This window comes from Neltuma alba, unplaced genomic scaffold, assembly GCF_004799145.2.
Source record: "Neltuma alba isolate B1F8T4 unplaced genomic scaffold, ASM479914v2 tig00006970_pilon, whole genome shotgun sequence".
NCBI lineage: Eukaryota > Viridiplantae > Streptophyta > Magnoliopsida > Fabales > Fabaceae > Neltuma > Neltuma alba.
In genome coordinates, this window is record NW_021634638.1 from 294 (window position 1) to 24,962 (window position 24,669).

General features: G+C 32.3%; 1 protein-coding gene and 1 pseudogene across 1 annotated transcript; both read left to right on the top strand.

Moving 5' to 3' along the window:
* The first annotated feature begins 5,199 nt into the window (after positions 1 to 5,199).
* Positions 5,200 to 6,686, top strand: LOC114751529 (transcription factor MYB102-like). The gene is made up of 3 exons (XM_028940189.1): positions 5,200 to 5,432; positions 5,534 to 5,663; positions 5,760 to 6,686. Exons 1-3 carry the CDS (start codon positions 5,300 to 5,302, stop codon positions 6,505 to 6,507), a joined length of 1,011 nt encoding a protein of 336 aa, XP_028796022.1. The 5' UTR covers positions 5,200 to 5,299; the 3' UTR covers positions 6,508 to 6,686.
* Positions 6,687 to 23,384: 16,698 nt separating this feature from the next.
* On the top strand, positions 23,385 to 24,421 carry LOC114751528 (protein MOTHER of FT and TFL1 homolog 1-like; annotated as a pseudogene).
* Positions 24,422 to 24,669: the final 248 nt, after the last annotated feature.

Sequence of the window (24,669 nt, forward strand, 5' to 3'; positions counted from 1 at the left end):
CAAACTAGCACCAGCGGGTCACCTGACAGCTAAAGATCTAAAGCACACGTCTTCTTTCGTCTTAATTTGAAGTTTTTTTTTTTTTTTTTTCAATTTATCAGAATGAATTTGATTTCATTCCAGTGCTTGGACTTTGGAATATTGTCTCCTTCTTCTGACCTGGTGATCATGTGAGCTGCAAAATGATCTCCAAGACACCTGGTAAACACATTACTTTTTTCTCTCAAACCGAGAGCTTTTGGCCCAACCTCAAATGAGCCTTTGAAGACCCAAACCAAATTATCTGCAATAACAAGATCAAATCATAATCACAAGACTTGAAGTTCATCTGATATTAAGGGTATATATGCCCACTCAGCAACAATTAAGTCGTTTATAATCCATTATTCCCCTATTAACATGAGTGAGTGAGACAAAACCTCAGACTTTAAATTATTGTGGGGGGGGGGGGGAGAAGAAAAAGAAAGAACAAAGTTTAATGCATATGCGTTGGCTGCTTCTACGCCAAGAAATAGTACAAAGCCTCACAGCAAAGCATTAATGAATAGAACCAATTTACAGCTGACACGTAATGGTCTCGTGAATCTGGGTTTCATCTCTTATCGGCACTCAATAATATGCTTTCTTTAATTTAATTTATATATGCTCTCATAATGCACCATCTGTCTCCCATTCCATTTACATCCATTGGACTAAAAATAGATATTAAACCCCTAATCAGGAAAGTTCTGGAGCCATAGCAGGAACCAGACGTTACATATATAATATATAATTCATACTGTAACACATCAGCTTTCGTCGTCACCGATCTATAGAATGAGACAATAATGGAGATTTAAATATATATACAAGAGTCTTTGATTCCTTGAAATGGAAATGCTGGCGTTTTCTTGGCGCAAGCTTTGGATCTCATATCTGCAGAATAATACTAAACAATGGCGACGAAGAATTGTCCTGAAACAGATAAACTAATTGATAACCCTCACATATGACTTTGTATTGTTGGAACTATATTTAACAACTCCCGCAACAAAAAATTAACAAATTTATGTACACGAACACGTCTGGTTAGTCTCCACGTGGGCAGCATCTTAGGGAGTGATTAATCGATAAAAAACATGAGAAAGAAGAAGAAACAAAATTAAACTCTAGTTTAAGTCCTAAGCAAATTTGTTAATTGATTAATTATTCCTGTGACATGAGACTGTGTCTCTAAAATATGAAGCACGCAAGGACAAGGCCCAGATCTCACGATCTTATTAATTATTCTTGAATTCAAAGTTCGCAAATTAGGGTTTAAATCCTCCTAGAATTCTTCTTTCTTCTTTTTCCCTCAGTACCTAATCTCTATCATTGGATCATATAATGAATGATGCAGATTTCATACTTTACAAAACTATTATTATAATATTACATAAATAAGAGAGAAAAGGTGGATATATGCTTTTTAAAATATTAAATCTGAATCATCTATTATTTAATCTAACAGTGGAGATGAGATTCTAAGAAGAAAAGAAGAAAGAAAGATTATGAGAGGATCCAAACCCCATACATTAAAGTGTGATTTTCAATTAAAGAAATGTGACTGATAATTAGTTGTTAATTACATTATTTTGCTCTCATCTCGATGGAGGGTTTAATTAATTAATAACCTACTAATTGGTTGCTTTTGTGTACCTAGAGAGAGGGGAAGGAAACGTGGAGCCAAAAGTATGGCTATTTTGGGAGAAAAATGTTTAAAAAGGGAAACAAATCCAGAGGGGATGAAAATCTAAGTGAATGATTTAATTAATGTTTGACTTTCAAAGTACAAAGTTGGAGTTAGACCTAATCAGGAAGGGGTTTCCATATTAACCAATACTAATCACACATGTTTGCATGAAGACTGAATAAAAAATAAAGATTCGAAATGGACTCACTTTTTGAGGAAAAAAGTGTATATCAGATTTCCCCTAATCTTTTCAATGGTTTGGAAAATTAGATAAAAACAAAAGCATCAACATCGAAACGGAAGGTAATAGTCAATCCATTAGTGTAATTACCAAACATAAGAAGATCGAAGACCAAGACTTAATTAAATCATCATAATCTCTTATTTTGGCCTCTTTTATTTGATTTGTTCAAGTAAAGTCGTATTTTTCAATATGTTTAAAAATTGATAGAGTCCAGCTTGCACTAGCTAGCTGGCTATATATATAGACTCCGTAAGAAAAAACACTCAAATAATAAAATTGTACAAGGCAACAACCAATTATATAGTTGCTTGCTTTTATAAAATAATCATCAATTTTGATAGACCAAAAGATTGAGTCTTTTTCAGGACCTACAAAAAAAAAAAGATAAAAGATTGAGTCTTTTTCATCGTCAGGCCTCTCGCCTGCCTATTTTTAATCCTCCAGTAGAATTACACATCTCAAAAAGGCAAAATAGAAAACTATAAAGCAATTATTAAAAAGAAATTTGGTTAGAAGTTTGAATATTCAATTGACTAAAAGGACTTAAATTTGAGCGAGTGTAACTATGATCTGTAAGTGTAACTTTTCTTCTGTTATATACAACATATCATGAATTACATATAATAATTATCAATACAGAAGTCATTTACATATAGTGGAATATATGTTGCATTTATGAATGATAACATACATGCTTAACTTTAGATTCTTTTAGTCAATTAATTTTTCAAATAGGGATTTTTTTTTTACCAAATTTTTCTTATTAAAAAAGGGGGGTTAACTCGGCATCCACAATAATATTTTGTACAAAGCCAATTTAATTATGCATGAAAAAAAAAAATTAAACCAGGACTTGTTTTGTTATTGTCAAGCAGACAACAGGTGGAAGGGTTGATAACCTGGCAGTGTAAAGATTGGGGGATTTGTTGAATTTGTTAACTCAATGACGTTTGTTAAGGACACGTTTCGAGCGGTCTTTCGATGCAATCCGATTAATCATTAATTAATTAGTTATTTAATCTCATATTAAATCCCCATTGAACTTTCAGATAGCTACTGAAGTACTGTATTCAACAGTAATCCGTACAAGCTTCACTATCATTCATGCAATATCTATAAATAAGAAGAAATCAATTCACAGCATGACCCATTAGAGTAAAATGATATCGTTTAAATTAATAATACTTCAGTCACAATTATTTGAAGTCATCCGAATATTGTAGAAAACTCAGTAATATTAATTAATCAAACTAATCAAGTGGGACAAAATACACATCTACACACCCACAGATGTATATAGTCTAGGCTAATTATATGGTACACTAGCTTTGGAATTTATTTGAACATGATTATTTAAAACCCATTTCATTAAACTTGAAAACAAGAGAGTGAAGGGGGAAAAAATATAATTAATTAAGGATCAGAAATTAATTAACTAGTGGGACATGTATCATTGTATATGGACTGGTTTTCATCTAGAAAGTTGAGGCTAGGAATAACATTTTCTTTCTTTTTCTTTGAGCTCTTTCTGACTTTCACGGTATCTGTCTCTTTCCTTTTTGAATTGAACTGCTTATAATCACACTTTTACGCTTGAAATTTGGTATGCGCTACAATTATTCGCACACACATAATTAATCTTATAAAAACTCAGGCACTTAAGCCCTCGCTATTTTTATTTCTTCAACTCAAACTCAACTTTGAATTCTTCAGTTCACACCTGGCTGCTGTCACATGAAAGTATACCATATAGAAAATATTTATATACATATATATAAAACACCTTTTTTCATAAAACTAGGTAAACTATATATATATATATATATGGCCTTACATTAGCAAAGGAATATGTTCCTTTAATTTGATTCTTCTGCTGCATTTTTTGTTTTAAAATGTGGTGTACGTGTTTGGGTCAATGGTCTAAAGGGGTTATGAACAAGGTAAAAGGGCGGTGATTGACTTGACAGTATCGTGTGTATGATTGGATTCTGTCGCGAAAAATTCCAATAATGATGTTCTAATTAATTTAACTGAATATTATTCACCCCCAAAAAAATTTTAACTTAATACTAATGAATTAGTCAATTGAGTTAAGTTGATAGGAAATTCATTACTGGTTTGAATCATGAACTAGCATTATTATAGGGAGTAAAGTCAATGAAGAAAAAATGGCAAAAACTAGTTATATCAATCATCTTTCTCTGCGCCGATTTGTTCTCATCATCAATTCACCCATAGTCAATGACAATGTCCTTCTTTTTTTTGAAAAAAAATTAAACTTATTGAAAAATTTGCATTTATAACTTTGGGCAATAATCTAGAACATCAGTTTTGTCACACGCTAGCTATCATCTTTATTATGAAAGAAAAATTCATTTTCAGTGTCAAATCCGTGGAACTTTGATGATGATATGTAATTGATAAGCTGTATAACATATACATACTAAGACATAAGAAAAAAGCTTCACTTTTCCAGAACCCAGAAAATATATATAAATTTAAAACATTATCCCAAATAATATATATCGTCATCAATAACTAGTTATACATATATACATAGATATATATATGTTGGCTTATGTATTTTCATCAAACACCCAACTCTATTATTGCCATCTTCTATTAAATGCTCGCCCTCAATCTTCCTTGCATTTAATACAGACACATTCAAGATAGTGACTCCCAGAGATACAGTCACAAAACGCAGCTTAATTTCGCAGCTAGCCATATGACATGAATAATAGTAGCAACATATATATATTTATTGTGTTGGACCATGAGATGGGGTTGGAGGGGTTACGTGGCGTTCTCATATTGAATACAGCTAATATGAATCCAGAAAGCTAGCATGGAGTCACACTCTCCCCGGAAAACGATAGCTTCAGTGTTAGTCTTTCACAATATTAGTAATCAATTACCACTTAAACACATTCGTACGATCAATTTCCATGGAAATTGTGATGTAAATAAAATAATTTAGTGAGATGATATATTACCTGTAATTTTATTAGGATGTCTACGTATGAGTAGAATTATATGTCTAGATAACTAGAGAGAGAGAGAGAGAGAGAGAGATTTTTTGTGAGGAGAAGGGACACGTAGCAGAAGAGATAACAGGACGGCACCGAATCCATTTGACTTCCCTCTGTTTCTCACACTCCCATCTTCAATCTCCTTCCTTCTCTCCTATTTATACCTCCATCACTACGTTCCATTACGTTCCTTGCATTCGCCTCACAATTCATAGTTCTTCTTATTCTTCTTCTCTGTGATCTTCTCTGGCTATTCTCTTACGTCTTCAAAAGCCTAGGGACCGAGTTGAAGCAAATTATATCCGAAACGACATGGGAAGATCACCTTGTTGTGACAAGAATGGTCTGAAGAAGGGCCCCTGGACTCCTGAAGAAGATCAGAAACTCATTGATTATATTCAGAAGCATGGCTATGGCAACTGGAGGACACTTCCTAAGAATGCTGGTATATATCTATATCACGTCTCTTTCTTTCTTTCCTTATTCCTTTAGTCTTCTTCTTGCATATTAATGGGCGGTTTGTTTGCTTTTGACCATTATTATTAGGGTTGCAAAGGTGTGGAAAGAGCTGTCGTCTCCGTTGGACCAACTATCTCCGGCCAGATATCAAACGAGGTCGTTTCTCTTTCGAAGAGGAGGAGACCATCATTCAGCTTCACAGCATTCTCGGCAACAAGTAATTACCAATATTCTTCACTGAGAATGAATCTCTCATTCTTCTCTCATAGTTCCTTGTTTGGGTTCATGCTTATTGATTTTTGAATTTGTGAAGGTGGTCGGCGATTGCTTCTCGTTTGCCGGGAAGAACAGACAACGAGATAAAGAACTACTGGAACACTCACATTCGTAAGAGGCTTCTTCGTATGGGGATTGATCCTGTGACTCACTCCCCACGTTTAGACCTTCTGGACCTCTCTTCCATTCTCTATGCTTCATCATCTTCTTCCTCACACCTCAACAATAACGATCTTTCAAGCCTGCAACTCGGCGGCATGCAGGCTCCTTTACTTAACCCACACTTTCTCAAGCTAGCTTCTTCCCTCCTTTCAACTCAACGAAGAGATCATCCCCAAAACCTCAACTTCTGCAATCAACAAATCCCAGATGCCTCACTGTTTCAACAAGAAATGGCTTTACCTGGATCACAGCCAATGCTCCAACCCAATGTAGATCTAGATCCTTACATTTCTGCGAACTTCGCCGAGTTTGGCGATTGGCAAAACAATAACAGTGGGATAGCTTCTTCAACTAATGCTCTAACACAGGACTATGTTCCTGAATTGTTACCGAGCTTCCAATACTACAGTTCCGATAATCAGTATCAGAATCTTATGGACCTGCAGAATAATAACAACACCAACTTCAGCTTGGCCTCAGTTCAATCCACACCATCGAATTCGAATTCAACGTACATCAATGGAGGAAGCTGCAGCACGGAGGATGAAAGAGAGAGCTATAACAGCAGCAACATGTTCAAGTTTGAAATCCCAGAGATTTTAGATGTTAATGACTTCATGTAATGTTGTTTGTAATTAGTAAATCATTAAAGTCAGCCAAACAGGTTGATTTTATTTGCTTATAGATTTCCCCGCCTACTTTTCTGGGCTATATAGCTATACCCACATATAGCTTCTGGTTGGATATTGCCTCTTCTGCCGGCGGCTTCCATAATACCTGTAACATTTTCTAATCTTTTTCATTTGTATTGAATGAATGGTTAGTTTATATTTCTTTGTTTCAGATTTTCCTTCATTTCCTATCTGTTTTCTGAAAGTAGCAGCAATATCCACCAAATCTTTTCCCCCCACTTTTTTTAATTAATTCAAAGTTTCCATTATTGCCATGATACTGTAGACCATTGTTTTTTCCCTCCTAATGTGGTAACGCATCACCCCAACAAGATTACTTGAACAAATCACGAAACCCAAAAAAATATTTAAAAAAAAAAAATCATTCCATCACTTCGAAGCACATGACCTGCTTCCCTATCACCGAATTTAAATGAAGTGGAAAATATATAATGAATATTAAAATTCAGAACTATCTGTGGTGTGTCGATTGGACGTGTTAGCAATTCATATAAGTGGTCTCTCTAGGTATAACAACTATTTCTTGTCTTTGTTGCCGTTTTATATTTTGTTCTTTCTTTATGAGAAGGAGATTGAAGGAGACAAACTGAAGTGAAAGTAAAGGCAGGATATAGAACGTTAATTAACCAAGAGTGGTACAAGAGACCCCGACAGGGAGTCCATAATTCCGGCGAAAGGTCACCGGAGGGTTGGCACGTGTCCCGGACACGTGGACGTAAAGGGTCGTATTGGCGTGCTAGCAAGTAGTAATAATAATTGGAAAGTAATATGATTTGCATGGGATTATTATTTTTATTATTTAATTCTACTATCTCCAATCCTTAATATAAAAAAATTAGTTAAATTAGTTATTTATAATAAATAGGTATTTTTTTCTTAAAATACTTTCAATAATTAAGTATATAGTCTAGAACTACTATTATTATAAAGACTACTTTAAAAAAATGAATAAGTATAAGAGACAAAATATATTAAAATTTTATATTTATGACTAAAATAAAAGTCTAACAAATTCTTATACCACCTCATGTCCTAAATATACAAAATAGTTAACTAATTTGAGAAGATTGAGAAAATAAATTAATTAGTTATTTGTAATAAAAAAGTGTTGTCTTTCTTAAATATCCTTGTTAGTCAAATTTATTGGCTAAAACTACTATTATTAGAAGAACTATTTTTTTAAAAAATAAATATAATGACTAAATGACTTGGGTGTACGTGGCGATGCAGGAGTCGTGACAGCAGGAACCATCGCGGGGTCCACACAAAAAGCGAGTTTGCTTTTATTGAAAAGCATGGCATGCTGCTTGCCTGCTTGCGCCCTTTTTTTTTTTTTTTAGAAATCCATTTTTATTGGATGGCTTAGCGGGCAGCTGATATTAATTGCGTCAGCATTGTGGGACACGTGGACTCAATAATGCAGGGGTGGGCCCCGCTCTTGGCTTGGAGAAACCGGTAGGCTCGGTCACGCGGAAGGTCTTATCCGGTTACGTGGAGGAAGAGACGTGGGATTGTGTTATTAGTCGCCGAACTTTTTATGGCAACGCCACGAGCACGAGGGATCTGGGACTTGGAGTTGGAGATGGAGTACGGAAATGAGTGAATGGACGAAGAAGAAATTACGGCGTCAAGTTTGGTTCCTACTTTTATCGTCGGACTTGGTTGATTACAGTTCATTTAATTTATGTATTTATTTATAAAAAATAAATAATTATTTGGTTGTTACATGATGAATTTATTCTAATTGAAATTTTGAGAAATATTCAAAATAAAAGTAATTAGGAATAACAACAGAAAAATACCTATTGAATTTCAAAATAACGAACAGGTGATTTTAAAAGATTTTGACTTGTCAAAATTATTATAAAAGTAGCCAAAACTATTAGAGGAGTACTCTTTTGGTCCTATTTATAGGGTAGAGAGAGAAGGTTTTCTTTGGTCCTATTTATAAGTCACTTCATTAAATTTTTATTATGAATGTATCATATTGTCCTTCATTTATTATAGTGTAGATAGTTATTGTTTTTAAAAAGAGTATATATTAAATAGGAGTAAAGTTGGAAAGTTGCTACATTTTAATAAAGAGTTATGCAGTTTAAAGTTTTTCTTGGTCTGTGTGAAACATGTTAGAAGTATCTTATAAATAGGACCAGAGGAGTAGAACGTATCTGTTTTCTTGAGATTTAACAAGTATTTTTTATTCCATTTTCCCAAGCAATTTTATGGGTTGGCTTTGTGTCATGATTTTGATGATCTCCTTCTCGTATCATAGATGAAAAATCTAAATGCGGTAAGAAAGATTTGGTGTGTGTGCGTGTGTGTGACGTCAGAAACTACTAAAATCATGATATATAAACAAGTCACTATAATACTATATTAATTTTGTAATTCTAAACCAATATTTTCATATCAAAGACAAATACATTACATATGACCGACTATCTAATAATATACTCCTCCGGTCCTAATTATAAGACCCAATTGACTTATTTGAGGAGATTAAGGAAGTAAGTTAAATTGGTTATTTATAATAAATAAGTGTTGTCATTCCTAAAATATCCTTGCTAATTAAGTATATTGGCTAAAACTATCATTATTAGAAGGATTATCTTGGAAAAAATGCATAAATATAAGAGATAAAATGGATTGGGTCTTATAATTAGGACCAAATAAAAAGTCAAATTGGGTCTTATAATAAGGACCGGAGGAGTATATGCGTGTGAGGTTGGCAGTGTGTGTGTGTGTGTGAAAAAATGATAATAGATCATAATGGTTATAGCATATATGATGCAAAATTGAGTGATTTGCGCATCCCCAGTCGAATATAAGAAATAATAATTAACAACGCCACTTTATAATTATTTATGACATGCCTCTAACCAATATTATCCCACGTATTTCTAGTGTATTATTTTTTTTTTTGGCCAAATATTTCCAGTGTAGTATGATTATAAAATTAATGTTTGAATTATACTTTATCGTTATTTATAGCACCAGATAGAGATAGAGAAGATCTATACTCCTGACCAGCCTAATTGGAGTAATATTTATTTCATATATTTACCAATTTTTTTTAAAATTAACTCTATTAATATTTTTCAACAATGATCAAGTAAAAGAATGAAGGAAGGAATTAAAAAAAGATGCTCAGAAGTGCTTAAACCATATCATATTAACTAATTTAACTAACATCTTTATCTACTTAAATTAACTAATCATGTCTTACATTGAGAATAAAAACAGTATATATATTGAATTTCATTAGGAATAATCGTAATAAGTTACTTCCTCCGGTCCTTATTATAAGACCCAATTTGACTTTTTATTTGGTCCTAATTATAAGACCCATCTATTTTGTCTCTTATATTTATGGCATTTTTTTCCAAGATAATCCTTCTAATAATGATAGTTTTAGCCAATATACTTAATTAGCAAGGATATTTTAGGAATGACAACACTTATTTATTATAAATAACCAACTTAACTTACTTCCTTAATCTCCTCAAATAAGTCAATTGGGTCTTATAATTAGGACCGGAGGAGTACGTGTATATGGCCGCAAGTGGAAAATAAATTTTGTTTTTAAAAAAATAGACTCGATAAGAACATGCAATGGGGCGCCGAAATTGATGCAGCACAAAATCTTTGAATACACTAAAAATGTGTATTCGGCAAAATGAGTATACGTACGACGATGTCTAAGCGGTGGAGAACAATATAATGTGTGTGTGTGTGTGTGTGTGGGGCTAACGATCTGTTGGTCAGAAGCAAACAAGAAGGCATATTAAGTGCAATTTTGTTTCTGCGATCATAAAATGTGGCTCTGCGTGTTTTGTCTGTCTTCATGTCGTTTTGTGTTTGGAATTGTTCTCCATCGCACGCACGTCTCTATATTTTGTAGCATGTGTTAAATATTTCAAAGCTCATTCAAGCTTATTGCCGAAAAGCTTCCTTTTTTAGCCAAATATTAATTAACAGCCCCAAAAGTTAATTGTGTCTCCATGCTGCCTTTTTCTTTTTGGTTAATGCCGGTGCACTAGTTAATTTCATTGATGTAACTAATTAAGCTGTTTTATGATTTTAGCCCATAGTTAGGAATTCTCAATTAAGAAGATCAAAAGTACACAAGTTGTGCTTTTATTACATTGGGAAAAATAATTATATCCGATTGCTCGCTATGAACTTTTATGTCGTCAAAATTGACTTTTTATCATGTTAATTAACACTTTGGGAATTGAAGCCGGTTTATATATTGAATTTGATTTTTTTTTCCCTCTCAATACGTTTTACGGCTCCAGGTTGGACTAGCTAGATTTTGGAGAATTGTGATGAATCAAATTATTTTGTCTGCAAATGAATATATCGATCGACCATTTGACCAAAATTTACAAAGTCAACAAAGCCACGTTATTAGGATTTCATCCACACGTTAATTTACTCGTGTTTGTTTGCGTGGGTATGTTGTATTTAAGAAAGAAAAAGTAATATGAATGTAAATTTAAAAAAAAAAGGTCATTTATTTCTAATTTCTATTTTTAAATATTAACATCTTGTTTTAATCTACATGTACGTAAGTATATATACATATATAAATTAATGTGGATATTTTATTTGATAAAGGCAAATAAGCTTCTACTATATATAAGTGTTCTTCTTGTGCAAAGAAGCTCAATCATTTAAGTTGCTAGCGACAGCACCAAACACAGCAAAGAAGTCTAGAAATTCTAGATACTTATATACAGATGTAATACTAATATTAATGAATCATCAGATTAGAGTTCATCAAATCGCCACCTATTGAGCCATCCCATGTGATGTTCTTGAACGTAAACTCGTACGATATGATTCCATTGAGGGCAAAGCCTCTCTTTGGTGGCCATACGTACGTGAGCTGGCCGTCATGCGTACGTAAACAGGAAATAATATTGACTTTGCAGCCACAGATCATTAGCCTTTGAAGTTGGATATGTTCGCCATCTTCAACGTGTCTAAAGGTTAAGGAATCCACTGTCTGTGTCGAACTCTGTGTGTGTGTGTGAGACAGAGAGAGAGAGAGAGAGGGTGTTTGATGAATTAATGTATCTGATGAGTTTGACTCGGAAACCGACCACTTGAAATCAACCAAAATTAAAGCCAACCAAGCAGCAGCAAAGAGAAAGCGAAAGAGAAAGAGAAAGAGAAAGACAAAGGCTCTCTCTCTCTCTCTCTCTCTCTCATTAATTTGTTCTGTGTAATGATTCATTACGTGAGACCTTTGTTTTCTTTTCCTCGACCGCCCAAAGAAAAATACCTTCCAATCTCCATTCAAAGTCTTTGAATATTGCTGCTATATGTATGTATGTATGTTTGTATGTGCGCGCGCGCGCTCTTAAAAAGGCCTTTCTGCCTTCCTCCCCTCTCTGTCTTTCTGATTTAATTCCCATGTTCTGTTAACTGTACTTTTCTTCATTCCCATCAAACATAGTGCCTTGACTTTGCTCACTTCACTATGTTTTAGATCTATTCTTCGTTTCAGCTTTGGCATTTTGGCTATCACATGGAAATCTAATAGTAGTACATTTGTATGCTCATGCTATATTTATATATACTCCCACTACTCCACAGTATAAGTCCCTTCTAGAAGAATGGCATAGCAAATACTCTTTTGGTCCTATTTATAAGTTACTTCTAATATGTTTTACACAGACTAAGAAAAACATTAAATTTCATTAACTCTTATTTAAAGTTCAATAACTTTCCAACTTTATCCCTATTTGATATACATTATACCTCGTGTAAATAAAGTTAACACAATAATAAATAAAGAGTAAAATTGTACGTTTATACAAAAAATTTCTATCAGTGTCTTATAAATAGAACCAAAAAATGTCTTCTATCTTTGCCCTATAAATAGGACTAGAGGAGTATATGTTACTTGGAAAATAATTAATGCTTATTTCTCACTTTTATCCTTGTAATTAATGCTTAAATATAACTTTTTTATATTTTTCTCTCTTCTACTACCTTATTTGATATAGGTAAAGCTGAAAAAAAAAATTTGAAACAGATTTTATGAGTTAACTACCATTTTTTTTAATTCTGACGAATTAATTAAAGTAACTTATATTATGGATCAAAGGGAGTATCATATACGATTCGAGTCTGTCTTTTATAGAAAGAATAAGTCATCCTTATTATAGTCACTAAGTAAGATGAGGGTGCATGATTTATTATTTTAATTAAGGACAAATTTGAAATTATTTTTTGTAAAATAAACAAATTTAATGATTTGCCCACTTTTTTTTGGTTATGATAAAGTAATAATTTTGAGATGCTTTATAATGAAGATTGGAGTGATAGAAAACACTATATAATTAATTTGAGCAAGATACATTGCATTTGTGTGTGCGTGTGTGTGTGTACTCTGTCGAGTTGTCTTAATTAATTCACACTAGCTTAATTTCTTACATATCCCATCATTGCTCCCCACACTTCGCTATCACGCTATTTGAAATGTGGAGATAAAAAATAAATTGTATTAAATGCTTCCCCGATCTGTTAAATCATTAGTTCTGAGAAAGTTGAGTGCTAATTAGCTGAAGTGCATAAATCAATTTTGAAATGAAACTCAAATCACCCAATGACCGTAAACCTATTTGTGGAACCATGACGTTAGACATGACTAGTGGACGTAGCATTATGTTTTAAGCCCCTAGTTAAATTAAAATATATTTCAATTAATTTTGACATTGATATATGTAGACAAATTTAGTTCCAAAAAATGTTACTGTGTTTGTAAGAGCTGATCCATTAAAGTCATAACAAATACGTAATTTATGGGGGGGAAACAGTCTTCAGTGCCAAAGACGTACGTTTTTGTCAAATGGATCTGACACAAATGTGGAATTTTAATCTAAATGCTCTTTGAACGAAATTATTAAATTAGTACCCTATAGTTTTACAACCTCGTTTAGTGTGTCTCAATGAGCCCCTTGCTATATCAGAAAAAACGCATCACTCTTATATATACAAAAGCCAGATTTTTCCTCGTGACGACCTATGAAGATTTAAAAAAAAAAAAAAACTACTCATTCTCGTATTAAAAAAGGAATACTACAATTGCTTTTGAGTTTTGATAAATATCTGCACCCTGCTTAAAATAAGATGTAAAAAAAAAAATACATCTTTCTCTCTGTTTTTTTCCTTGCACGCTAAGGGTCTTAGAGTTCAGACCTCAAAGTAAATTCATAGCAATCATACATAGTGTTATTTTGAAAAAAGAAAAGAAAAGGAGTAAGCCATGTGCTGTTGACCAAATATAAATTATTAATTAATAACTTTTTCGTTTTGTTGCGGATATAGAAGCAACGATCGATATGTTGCTTCTCTTGGGACGTGGGGGCTACTACCCAAAATGTGATGACCTAAATTTTTTTAAAACTTGGTCAAACTTTAGAATACACGTACACTCTTCCATTAGAAATTCAACCTTCGTATGATTCAAAAATACATATACCTAATTAAGCTTTTGGACTACTTGGTGCAATGGCACATGCCATGCTTTTGTTTTTTGTTTAATTTCCTCATCTTTTCCGTCCCTTTTGATTTTTGTGTTTTATTTGATGGATTAGTCAGATATGGGGGTGTTTTATCGTGGAAAATCTTTGATATGTGCTTTGCTTTTCATTTGTTCTTTTATTAAAAAAATAATATCACAAGTTTAAAGATAGATATGCCCAACAGTAGTTTTGTTGAAAATGTATACTAGTATAGCGCTATTAAAAAAGTGATGGTTTTATACTTTCTGGGATGCCATATTATATTATTTATCATCAGCTCTGATGATAAACTTATTTTTTCAATTAATTAAGGGTTGTGATTTTGGGATTTTAATGGCTTTGATCGTGTGATTTATACATAATTTATAGATATTCAATTGATTTTATACGTTATCTTTTCCTATTTGATTTTTGGAACAAGTAGGGAGTTTTATTATAAAATTCACCTGTATTTCTGATGACACAATTTCTCTACACAAAGAAAAAGAAAAAGAAATCAGAAAATAAACAGTAAAATAATGATTAATTAATACTTCTAACTATTTGTCTGCGATTTGATAAAGAGGAAGAAACTCAATTTTCTTTAAATAAGATATCTCTAGTCAAGATTTGTATAGAAATATTTGAATACATAAATAGTTATAACCTCCTAAAAAGTTAGAGTAATTTTTGTGGTAAGCCAGGAAAAAAAAACAGTATGTCAAAACGAATTATTATATTCAATGATGCTTTAATAGGAGTAATTAATTAATTATTACATCATCGTTAAACAATTTCATGAAGGTAATAATATTGCTAAAACGTTGACAACTTATAAAAACAAGGTAGACCTATCTTCACTTCGAGTTGAAAAAAGAACCAAATCCAGCCATCAACCTTTAATTTCTTAGTCAATTGCCAGCGCCCTGTGGATAAGATCATCATTACAAAGTCCTCATACTTTACAGACCATACACACTGAGGAGGGATCACTTTCTCTTCCTTTTTTTTTTTTCCCCAACAAACCTTTTAACATTTATCATCATTGGCTCGTTAAATTCAAGTCGAATCTAGTCATAATAAGAAAGTTTAACAAGATTTTTTTAATCAGATCTTGTAATTTAAGTAACACCAGACGAATTTTTTAAGATTATTTTAAAAATTTGATGTCGTAAATTTGAATTCCCTATAAAACGAACGGGTGCGTTATGACTCACGGCAACAAACATATTTTTTTTTTTCAGTCCTTTGTGCTCAAATTTGATGTCTTTCTTAGGCAATATTTTTAATTTCTCATCACTCAACTCTTAACTCTAATTAGTAGTAATTGAGAAAAATAAAGTTAAGAAATTTTTGTGAGAATTATTTTGAAAAGATATTTTAGAAAATAAGATCCAAAATAAAAATAATTTTTGCATCATTCGTGTCTTTTAACCACGGATCAACACAGTCTTTTATTCATCTTTTAGAGTAGTGCAAGCGGCAAGCATGCGAAGATCTTCTTGTTATTGAATTATGTTCTATCTTTATAATGACATCCACACTTATTTTTGATTTGTGATTATCTTTCCCTCTATAAATTATGCAGGGATATGACATTTAATGTCTCTAATCAGGATCCGGTAAAAAAAAAAAAAGCTGCCTCTAATCAGGAAGACATCTCATGTTTTAATCACAGCGCGTACAATCACATTTATTATAAGCCAAGAAAATCAAAGATGTTCATAACGTCATTCATGAGATCATACACACACACATATTATCTTTAATATAAAAGTTAGTTTGACTTTCAATTTGATTCTGAATACAAAATCCTAATTTATTTTTTCTATTATATTTATTCATTTTTGTCCAAAGTTTTGTAATAGTTGTATATGTTAAAAATTCTATCAAATATATAGTAGTTCTAACTAATACACATAATTAATAAAGGTATTTTAGAAAAGATAACACCTATTTATTTACAAATAACTAACTTAACACATTTTCTTAATCAACCCAAATTAGTCAATTAACTCTTATATTAATAATCAGAAATGATATATATCAAAATAATCTTATTACTCCCGTATGTTAAGAACACAAAAATGAACACATGGACCTGATGCATGAGGTTTTATTTCAATTGAATATCTGAATAATGAATAATAAAAAGCACCTGTTGTTGGGCATTTTGGCTTATTTTTAGAAGGTCTTCCATCCGCGCTTTTAATTTGTCTATGAAAAAATACGTATTAATCCTTCGATTTAAATATCCGCTTTAAAAGTTATACTACTTTCTTTTTTAAGAGTTAGTTGACTAATTTAAGTAGATTAAAAAAGTTTGTTAAGTTAGTTATTTGTAATAAATATATGTTGACTTTTCTAAAATATTCTTTGCTAATCAAGTGTATTAGCTAAAATTATCATTACTACAAGGACTATCGTAGAAAAAAGTGGATAAATATGAGACATAAAGTAAATTGAGATATTATATTTAAGACTAAAATAAAAGTCAAACAAACTCTTATATTAAGGATCGGAAGTAGTATAAGAACGTCATGGCTATTGTTTTCATAAAAATCATGGCGCTTTTATAATGAGATAAGTATGTGAAAAGAGTTTTATTTCAACTGACGTAAAACGCTCTTATAAATAATTTTAGGGCATGTTTGAAATATTTTTTAATTGTGATTTATAAAATACGAGATAAATATATAAAAATTTTTTTATCTCAATTAACGTAAAAATGTGTTTATAAGTATTTTAATCCGTAATCAGGAATCCAAGCTAACCCTTAAATGTGATGACAAAACAGGGCCTATATAGTAGAGAAATTCAGGATGATTCTACAAATCTGAGATGGGCTGATTTTTTTGACCAAGAGAGATGGGATGATTAAAAATTAATTGGGAAAATTAATATAATTGTCCTTACAGTTTTATCATATTTTGAATCAGGTCCTTATAGTTTTTTTCTTTTTTATTAAATCCTTATTGTTTACTTTGTTAATACTGTAAGCTCTTCTGTTAATTCAGCCATTAATTTGAATTAACACCGTTTTCTCTTTATCTCTCTCTCGGTCGCACTGTCTAGCTTCTCTCTCCACTCTCCCCTTCCTGTCCCCTCTCCCCACCATCATCTTCTTTATCTCCTCTCTCAGTTTTTTTGTCTCTTCTCTCATCGTTACTTCATATTGTTTCTCGTCTTCTTCTTTATCTCCTCTTGTAGTAATATACACATACTTTTAAGTGAATTCTTAAAGACCCTATTTTTCTACCACATTTTCGATCAGAGGTGGAATAAAAGTGAAAACTAAAGTATAATGTCTTGTACAATATTGTTGAGTTTATAGAATGAAATTGGAGCCGAGTTGAGTAAGTTTGAATGGAAATCCAATAGCACTTTTCGTATAGAAATTCTTGGTCAAATATATTATATATCGATATTTTGGATGACCATCAGTGATCCACAGCACATCTGGGAATTAATTTGTCGATGTCAACAAAATATATAGGCCAACACTACATACTCTGTTACTTTGTAGTGCTCTGTGTTTTTTTTTCCTTTTCCATGAAAATTCTGTTCACCATATGCATAGCTAGAATGAAGGAGGCAGCGGGTACTATTACAGCTGTGAGAAAGAAATATTTGAAATTTAAGAGTAAAGCCTTTGTAAGAAGAGATAAAGAAGATGATGGTGGAGAAAGAGATTTGGAGAGGAGAGAGAGAAACTGAAAGAATAGACAAAGATGAGAGGGACGGGAAATGAATGGGCAGAGGGGAGAAAGAGAACTGAGTGCGGAGACAATGCGATGGAGAAAGAAGAAGACGATGTTAGCTTAAATTAACGGCTGAATTAACTGAAGGACTTACATTATTAACAGAGCAAACAATAAGAATTTAATAAAAAAGAAAAAAATTATAAGGACCTAATTCAAAATCTGATAAAATTATAAGGACCGCCATATTAATTTTCTCAAATTAATTCTAATTGTGCTTTCGACAAAACTTAGCCATGAAGCTGCTCTGCTCTTTGCAGTAAGACGCTCAAATGGATGGCTGCTGGATTTGTCAAGTCAAGACGCCGCTTGGATGCCAATGGTTTTGTGACAGTAAATTTTTTCATGAGAAGTGATGAGTGCGGCCTCATTTATAATATCAAATGGTTGACGCTTCTCTCACTTCTCCGATTTAAAATATAAAAAGCTTTTTAGAAAAAAAATTTTAGTCTAAAATATAAGATATTAATAGGGCAATTAATGATAGTCTTCTATGTTTACCCCTTATTGTAATGAGAAGAGAAATTTTTTGTTTTTGGCAAAAAGAGGAGAAAGTTTTAAATACTGGAAAGAGGCGATGAATAATAAAAACATATTTAAAAAGTAATTTCATTATTTTTCAATCACACTCATTAATCAGGATAAAATAAATAGATTATACCAATTTAAGATACATTTAGTTACTCAATTAATATTCTTTAATTCATGTGAATTGATTAAGGACATCTTATATTTTGAATTGAAGGGAGTATACATTAAAGAAGAAAAATCCTCTCTTGGATGCCTATAGAGTTTTAATGGAATCTCAAGAAACTAACATGATTTGGAAACAATAGAGAGACTTATGGGGTGTTTAGATGTACAAAAAAAAAATACTTTTAAGAAAATTTTTCATATAAATCGAGATAAAATTTTTTTTCACATATTTATTTTATATTCTGTAAAATTACTTTTAAAACTATGATTTGATTTTCATCTAAACATTTTCATACTATGAGCAAAAGTACTCCAATGAAGTGGTATTTTGTGTGGTGGCTAGCCGGATGACGAAGACGACATGCACATCACAAGTTATTAATCATTGGTGTTAAGAAAATAACTTGTGTCCTTCTTTAGAATTAGATACATCCGATTTAGTTTGCTTTAATTTCTAATTAATTATTCGCTCTTTGAACTCTCACTTAGCAGAAGTGCCATCTAGCTAATTAATCATTGCAGTTGGAGATTGTACTCCTACAGTCCTTAATATAGGACCTAATTATTGAGTTGGTTTTGACCCTAAATATAAGACTCATTTATCATATTTATCCATTTTTTCTAAATTATCCCTATAGATACCATAACCATAATCAAGTAGAAGATGGAGAGGGGGTATTAAGAAAGATGATTTTAGTGTTTTAGGAAAAACGTGTCATATTTTTTATAATTAACTAACTTACCCAACTTCCTTAATCTAATCAAATTAGTTAAATGGGTCTTATATTAAGAACCGGAGGAGTATTTACAAAAAGCTAAAGTTATAATTTTATCTCTGATTTTATTTTTCAGATGCACCCAACACTTACTTTTTTAGTGGTGCAATTTTACCCTTTAAAGGTTTAGGGATAAAATAGAACAAAAAAAAGATGGTAGGTAAATTGCACTATTAAAAAAATCAAGGTGGTAGATACAGTTAAGAAATAAAATGAAGGATAAATCCATTCAATCTTTACAAAATAAAAGATTTTATGTATTTCATGAAAATTCTAACAAATTACTCAATCCAATCCACTGTGTATATAAAAGTAACAGCCAATCAAATTATATAGATTAAAATATTAGTCAACATTACGTCTTTAGTTAGGAAGGCTAGAAGAGTTACCAAAACAATTTTAAACATAGGATTCAGAATTCAGAGGCTGTTATGGATATTGATGTGATATTGCTCCGCTGCTGCTGTGCTTTGACGTATAAAACCAATCAAAATTAAAAACAACATCGATTATTCTCGCTCATATTATTGAAATGTGTATATACAATAAAATTTAATATTTTAAAAATGTTCATTTTTAGTTTTTTCCTGACATTTTTTTTTTCAAAATAAGCCTCTGGCTAGAGGAAGGTTAATTTTGAGATTTACGCGAGAGTGAGAGTTTAGATGCTACTGACCTCCCTTGGTGTCATGTTTGTTGTATCTCTTTACTTTGCGTACAAGGAATAATTAGGCAGATTATTTTCCTGTTTACCTGCCGTCAAAATCTGCCTGTTTGTTGCCAGAATTGAGGGTTTTTTTTTTAAAAAAAAAGTAGTTATAAATTATTATCCTATTTATCATATTTTATATTTTAGGAACCCCTGTCACTATTTATTTTCACTCAAGAAAATTAATTTCCTTCATGATATGAGATCATCATGATTTAATTATAATCATGACACAAAAATAAAGGCAACTAAGTAAATTTCAAATTTCAGTTCAAATTTGTGATTTTATTTTTAACATATATATAAATAACGTTACTAACTGATTTTCCTTTTTTAAAAAACAGAAATCGCATCATAAAAAAATGAAATTTATCAATATAAAAACAAGACTTATTTGTTGAGTATTTTATATCAAACTTGATGCGCTTTTAAATCACCCTCAATTTCTATTCTCCTAAATCACATCCCCGTTTTAATTCTCATCCCAAATAACACATTTTTAATATTTTATAAATAATCCGACTTATTTCAGTTATCAAAAAGATGCGACTTATTTCAGACAATGTATATGAAAACATGCCTTATATAATTAAATATATAGTAGGTTATATTATTTACAGCTTATAAATAAAATGACTCATTTTGCTAACCACAGGTGTCTTTTTATTGGAAGGAGTCATCTTCAAGATATGATCGGATCCTAATTGTAGGCTACTCTCCTAATAGAGATTTATTAATTTATTTCTTTAGACTCAATTCTTGTTAGTGATGATAATTAGGTTTTTTTTTAAAAACCCATCGGGTAAGTTCTTTACTGAAGTGTCAGTTCGGAGGCCCAATAGCAAACTATGGGCTAGAACTAACTTGAGGCGATATCAAAGGTTGTCTTTAGCGCGTTTGGAGGAAACTAGGCCCACATACGAATTCCTGGGCTTATTAGAATTGGATAATCAGCTTTTGGTGCCCAATGTATTATTTTGACATTAGAATTTTTTTTATAACTTAAAATATCTTCAAATTACTTTACGTTTGAAACTAATTTCTGTCAAACTGAAAATACTAAAAATTAAAATATTCTTAATAAGTGTGCTTTTCAAATTTTGAACTCGTGTTCTTTTTCTTACGAGGTAAGACTGTTTACTATTTTAACTAACAATTTGTGTTGATTTTGGAAAGTATTTTAATTGAAGTCTTTTCTCGTTATATAAAAGGGCAAAAATTGAAATCTTTTGACTTTGGAAACAATAAACAAAGTAGTTGAAGTGATAAGAGCGTGATTGTACTGAAATAGATGTCCAGATTAGATTTGATTAGAAAAATTCTATCTTAGAATCTATCAAGATTCAAATTACTTATATACTCCTCCGGTCTTAAATATAAGACCCTTTTAACTAATTTGATTAGATTAAGGAAGTTAGGTAAGTTAGTTAAGTATAAGAAAAGTGACACATTTTTCCTAAAACACCATAATCATCTTTCTTAATACCCCCTCTCCTTCTTCTATTTGATCATGGTTGAGGGAGTATTCATAGGGGTAATTTAGAGAAAATTGATAAATATGAGAAATGGGTCTTATATTTAGGACGAAAACTAACTTAAGAATTGGGTCTTATATTAAGGACCGGAGGAGTAATATAATTTTCTCAATTATAATGGATGTGTAATGAGCTTGTGTCAAAGAAATATTACTTGTGTATCCAATTTAATTTCTAAATAGGAAAAATTCCAACTACATGTCTTTTTTTTTTAATAACAAATCACTACTTCCAGTCATAATTATAAAAACTAGTTGACTAATTTGAGAAGATTAAGGAAAGAAGTTAAGTTAGTTATTTGTTATAAATAGGTGTTGTGTATTGGTTAGAATTACTATTGTTAGAAGGATTATCTTAAAAAAATGCATAAATATTAGAGACAAAGTGGATTGAGGTTTTATATTTATTACCAAAATAAAAATCAAACGAGGTCCTATATTAAGGACCAGCGGTAATATTTAATATTTATTACGATCAACTAATATCGATTCGAGTTAATGAGTTGACTTCTAGATGGAGGAAAGCTCATCCGGCATGATTTTTTCCCCTCCTGTTAAGGTTTGATGTTATTATGTTAATGACATCAATTTCAATTATTTGAAAAGAAAAAACTTTTAACTCCACGCACATGATCAAATAATAAAGTCAACGATATGGGAAATATCTAATGAGATATTGACTTTTAAAAGCTCCGACACTGAAAAAAGGTTCAAACAGCTAATAGCAAAATGCTTAAGTGGGAGCTGAGTTCAGGAAAGCGAAAGCAATATCTTTGTCAGTATTTGACTCTTCAATATTTAATTTATCAACGAAGTAAAGAAAGAACGAAGAACAAAAGTTATAAGTGTTTTTTTTAACATAAGAATTTTAAATTTAATTTTTGAATCCAATAATAATCATGTAAGTATATATATAAAGTATATTATTGAATTAATAGCAAAAATTGCGATAAAAATCATTTCATAATTCACAATATAAAGCTATAATTACGAAGAGTCCAATAGATCATGATCAGCCGACAAGTTTTTAGGCATATGCATATATGTCCAAAACCTTCCCTTGTTTCACGAAAACAAATATGCTAGCTGCAAAAGAAATGCCAAAGTAGGGCTAACATATGTGTGTGTGTATATATATATATATGAGTTACGTCTGTCGCTTGAAATATTACCTCCGGTCATAAATATAAAAGTTAGTTGACTAATTTAAAAAGATTAAAGAAATAAATTAAGTTAGCTATTTTTAATAGATAGATGTTATTTTTCCTAAAATATTCCTACCAATTAATTGTATTGGATAGAATTATCATTATTAGAAGGATTATTTAAAAAAAAACATAAATATGAGAGACAAAATGAATTGGAGTCTTATAATTAAAATCAAAATGAAAAGCAAGAGCTTATATTAAGAACTTTGCAGAGAATATTATAGATAACAATAGAAGTGGGAAGCTAAGCCGCAAGGATAATGAGGACGCGTTTAGATTTGGGAGTGGGACGAGACAATAAGTGACATTTGAATAACCGTCAGAGGCACAGATAAGAGACACGTAGCTTGTTGCCACCAAGATAGTGGGAAAGCCATGTGCCCCTCCACGTACTCTTCCTGGCTACGTGGCGCGCACCCAGATCCCCCACATTAAAAATCCCAAACACCACGTTTCTCTTAACAAACATATCCTCTCAGTGTTACATGCGACGAAGCTACGAGAGGGCACGCCCTCGTATCAACCTATGTGCATATATACACACACGATTGGTTCCAGACCAGAGTGTGCTCAATACAATAACCTTAGCAATTAATAAGGAGAAGGAATGGGTGGGTTCATGGAGGCCCTGGCGGGGGGGAAGGTCATCGGAGACGTCGTGGAGCCGTTTGTGACGGAGGCCAAGCTGACGGTGGCAGTATGGATCGAAGCAGGTGGCTAATGGCCGTGAGATCAAACCCTCTCTGGCTGCCGACAAACCCCATGTTCGAGTGCTTGCTCCTTCTAACAATGCTGCCAACCTATACACTCTGGTTAGTATGCCATTATATACTTATCTTTAATTAAGGATTCAAACTCACAACCTTACCCTTGATAGGTATGGTGGACCCTGATGCTCCAAGTCCAAGCGAGCCAACCTTCAGAGAGTGGCTCCATTGGTATATATATTCATACATTCCCTCTCTCTCTCTCTCTCTCACACACACATATCTTATTTTGGCATGGTTAATTGGGTACTAAAAAGAAATATATGGTGTTGCAGGATTGTTGTAGATATCCCAGAGGGTTCTGATGCCACCCAAGGTAATTATATATTAAGTGAGACTCGATGGTTCCTATTCATTCATTTCTTATTTTATTAAACCAATATGATATAAAAAGAGTGATCTATTTGAAACTATGATATTATCAAGTAGTTTTTGAAATATGTTGATGAGATCAGCTTATGTACATAATGCAGGAAAGAGTGGTGAGTTACATGGGGCCAAACCCACGGACAGGGATACATAGGTACGTGTTCGTGGCGTTCAAGCAAAGAGAGGGATCGCTGGCTGGCGTGGAGGCGTGTTTGCCGGAAGAGCGTGCCAATTTCAATACGCGCAATTTTGCATCCAAACACGCCCTGCTCTCCCCGTCGCCGTCGTTTACTTCAATTCCCAAAGGCAACCGGCCAGTCCCGCAGGAGCACCCTTTAAACCATTTTCTTTAATCCTGGGCCATTCCCTGGTTTAAACGGCTGTTTGGGATGGTTTGATTAATTGAATGGTCAGGATTAAATTGGTGGTTTGGATCTCCTATCAGGACCCCATCTTCGATGAATCAACGGCTCAGCTCTCGGGAGTACAGAGGCAGCATACCTCTTAGTGGCAGACACTTAGGTTCCCTCAATACCTTACATTCCTACCATTTTTAATTATTCTGATTCCAGTTGTGATTTTTTGCCTTTAATTTTTGTGTGGAATTATGTTAGTATATTTCCGACAAAAATAATATAGAAAATAAGTCGTCCGATATTTATGAGGTGCTGGCAGCTTTGCAAAAGGGTGAATAGGAGTATAGGACCCTTTAATCCGTTGATCAAATTAAGGAATCTATTTCCAAAACGATGAGAA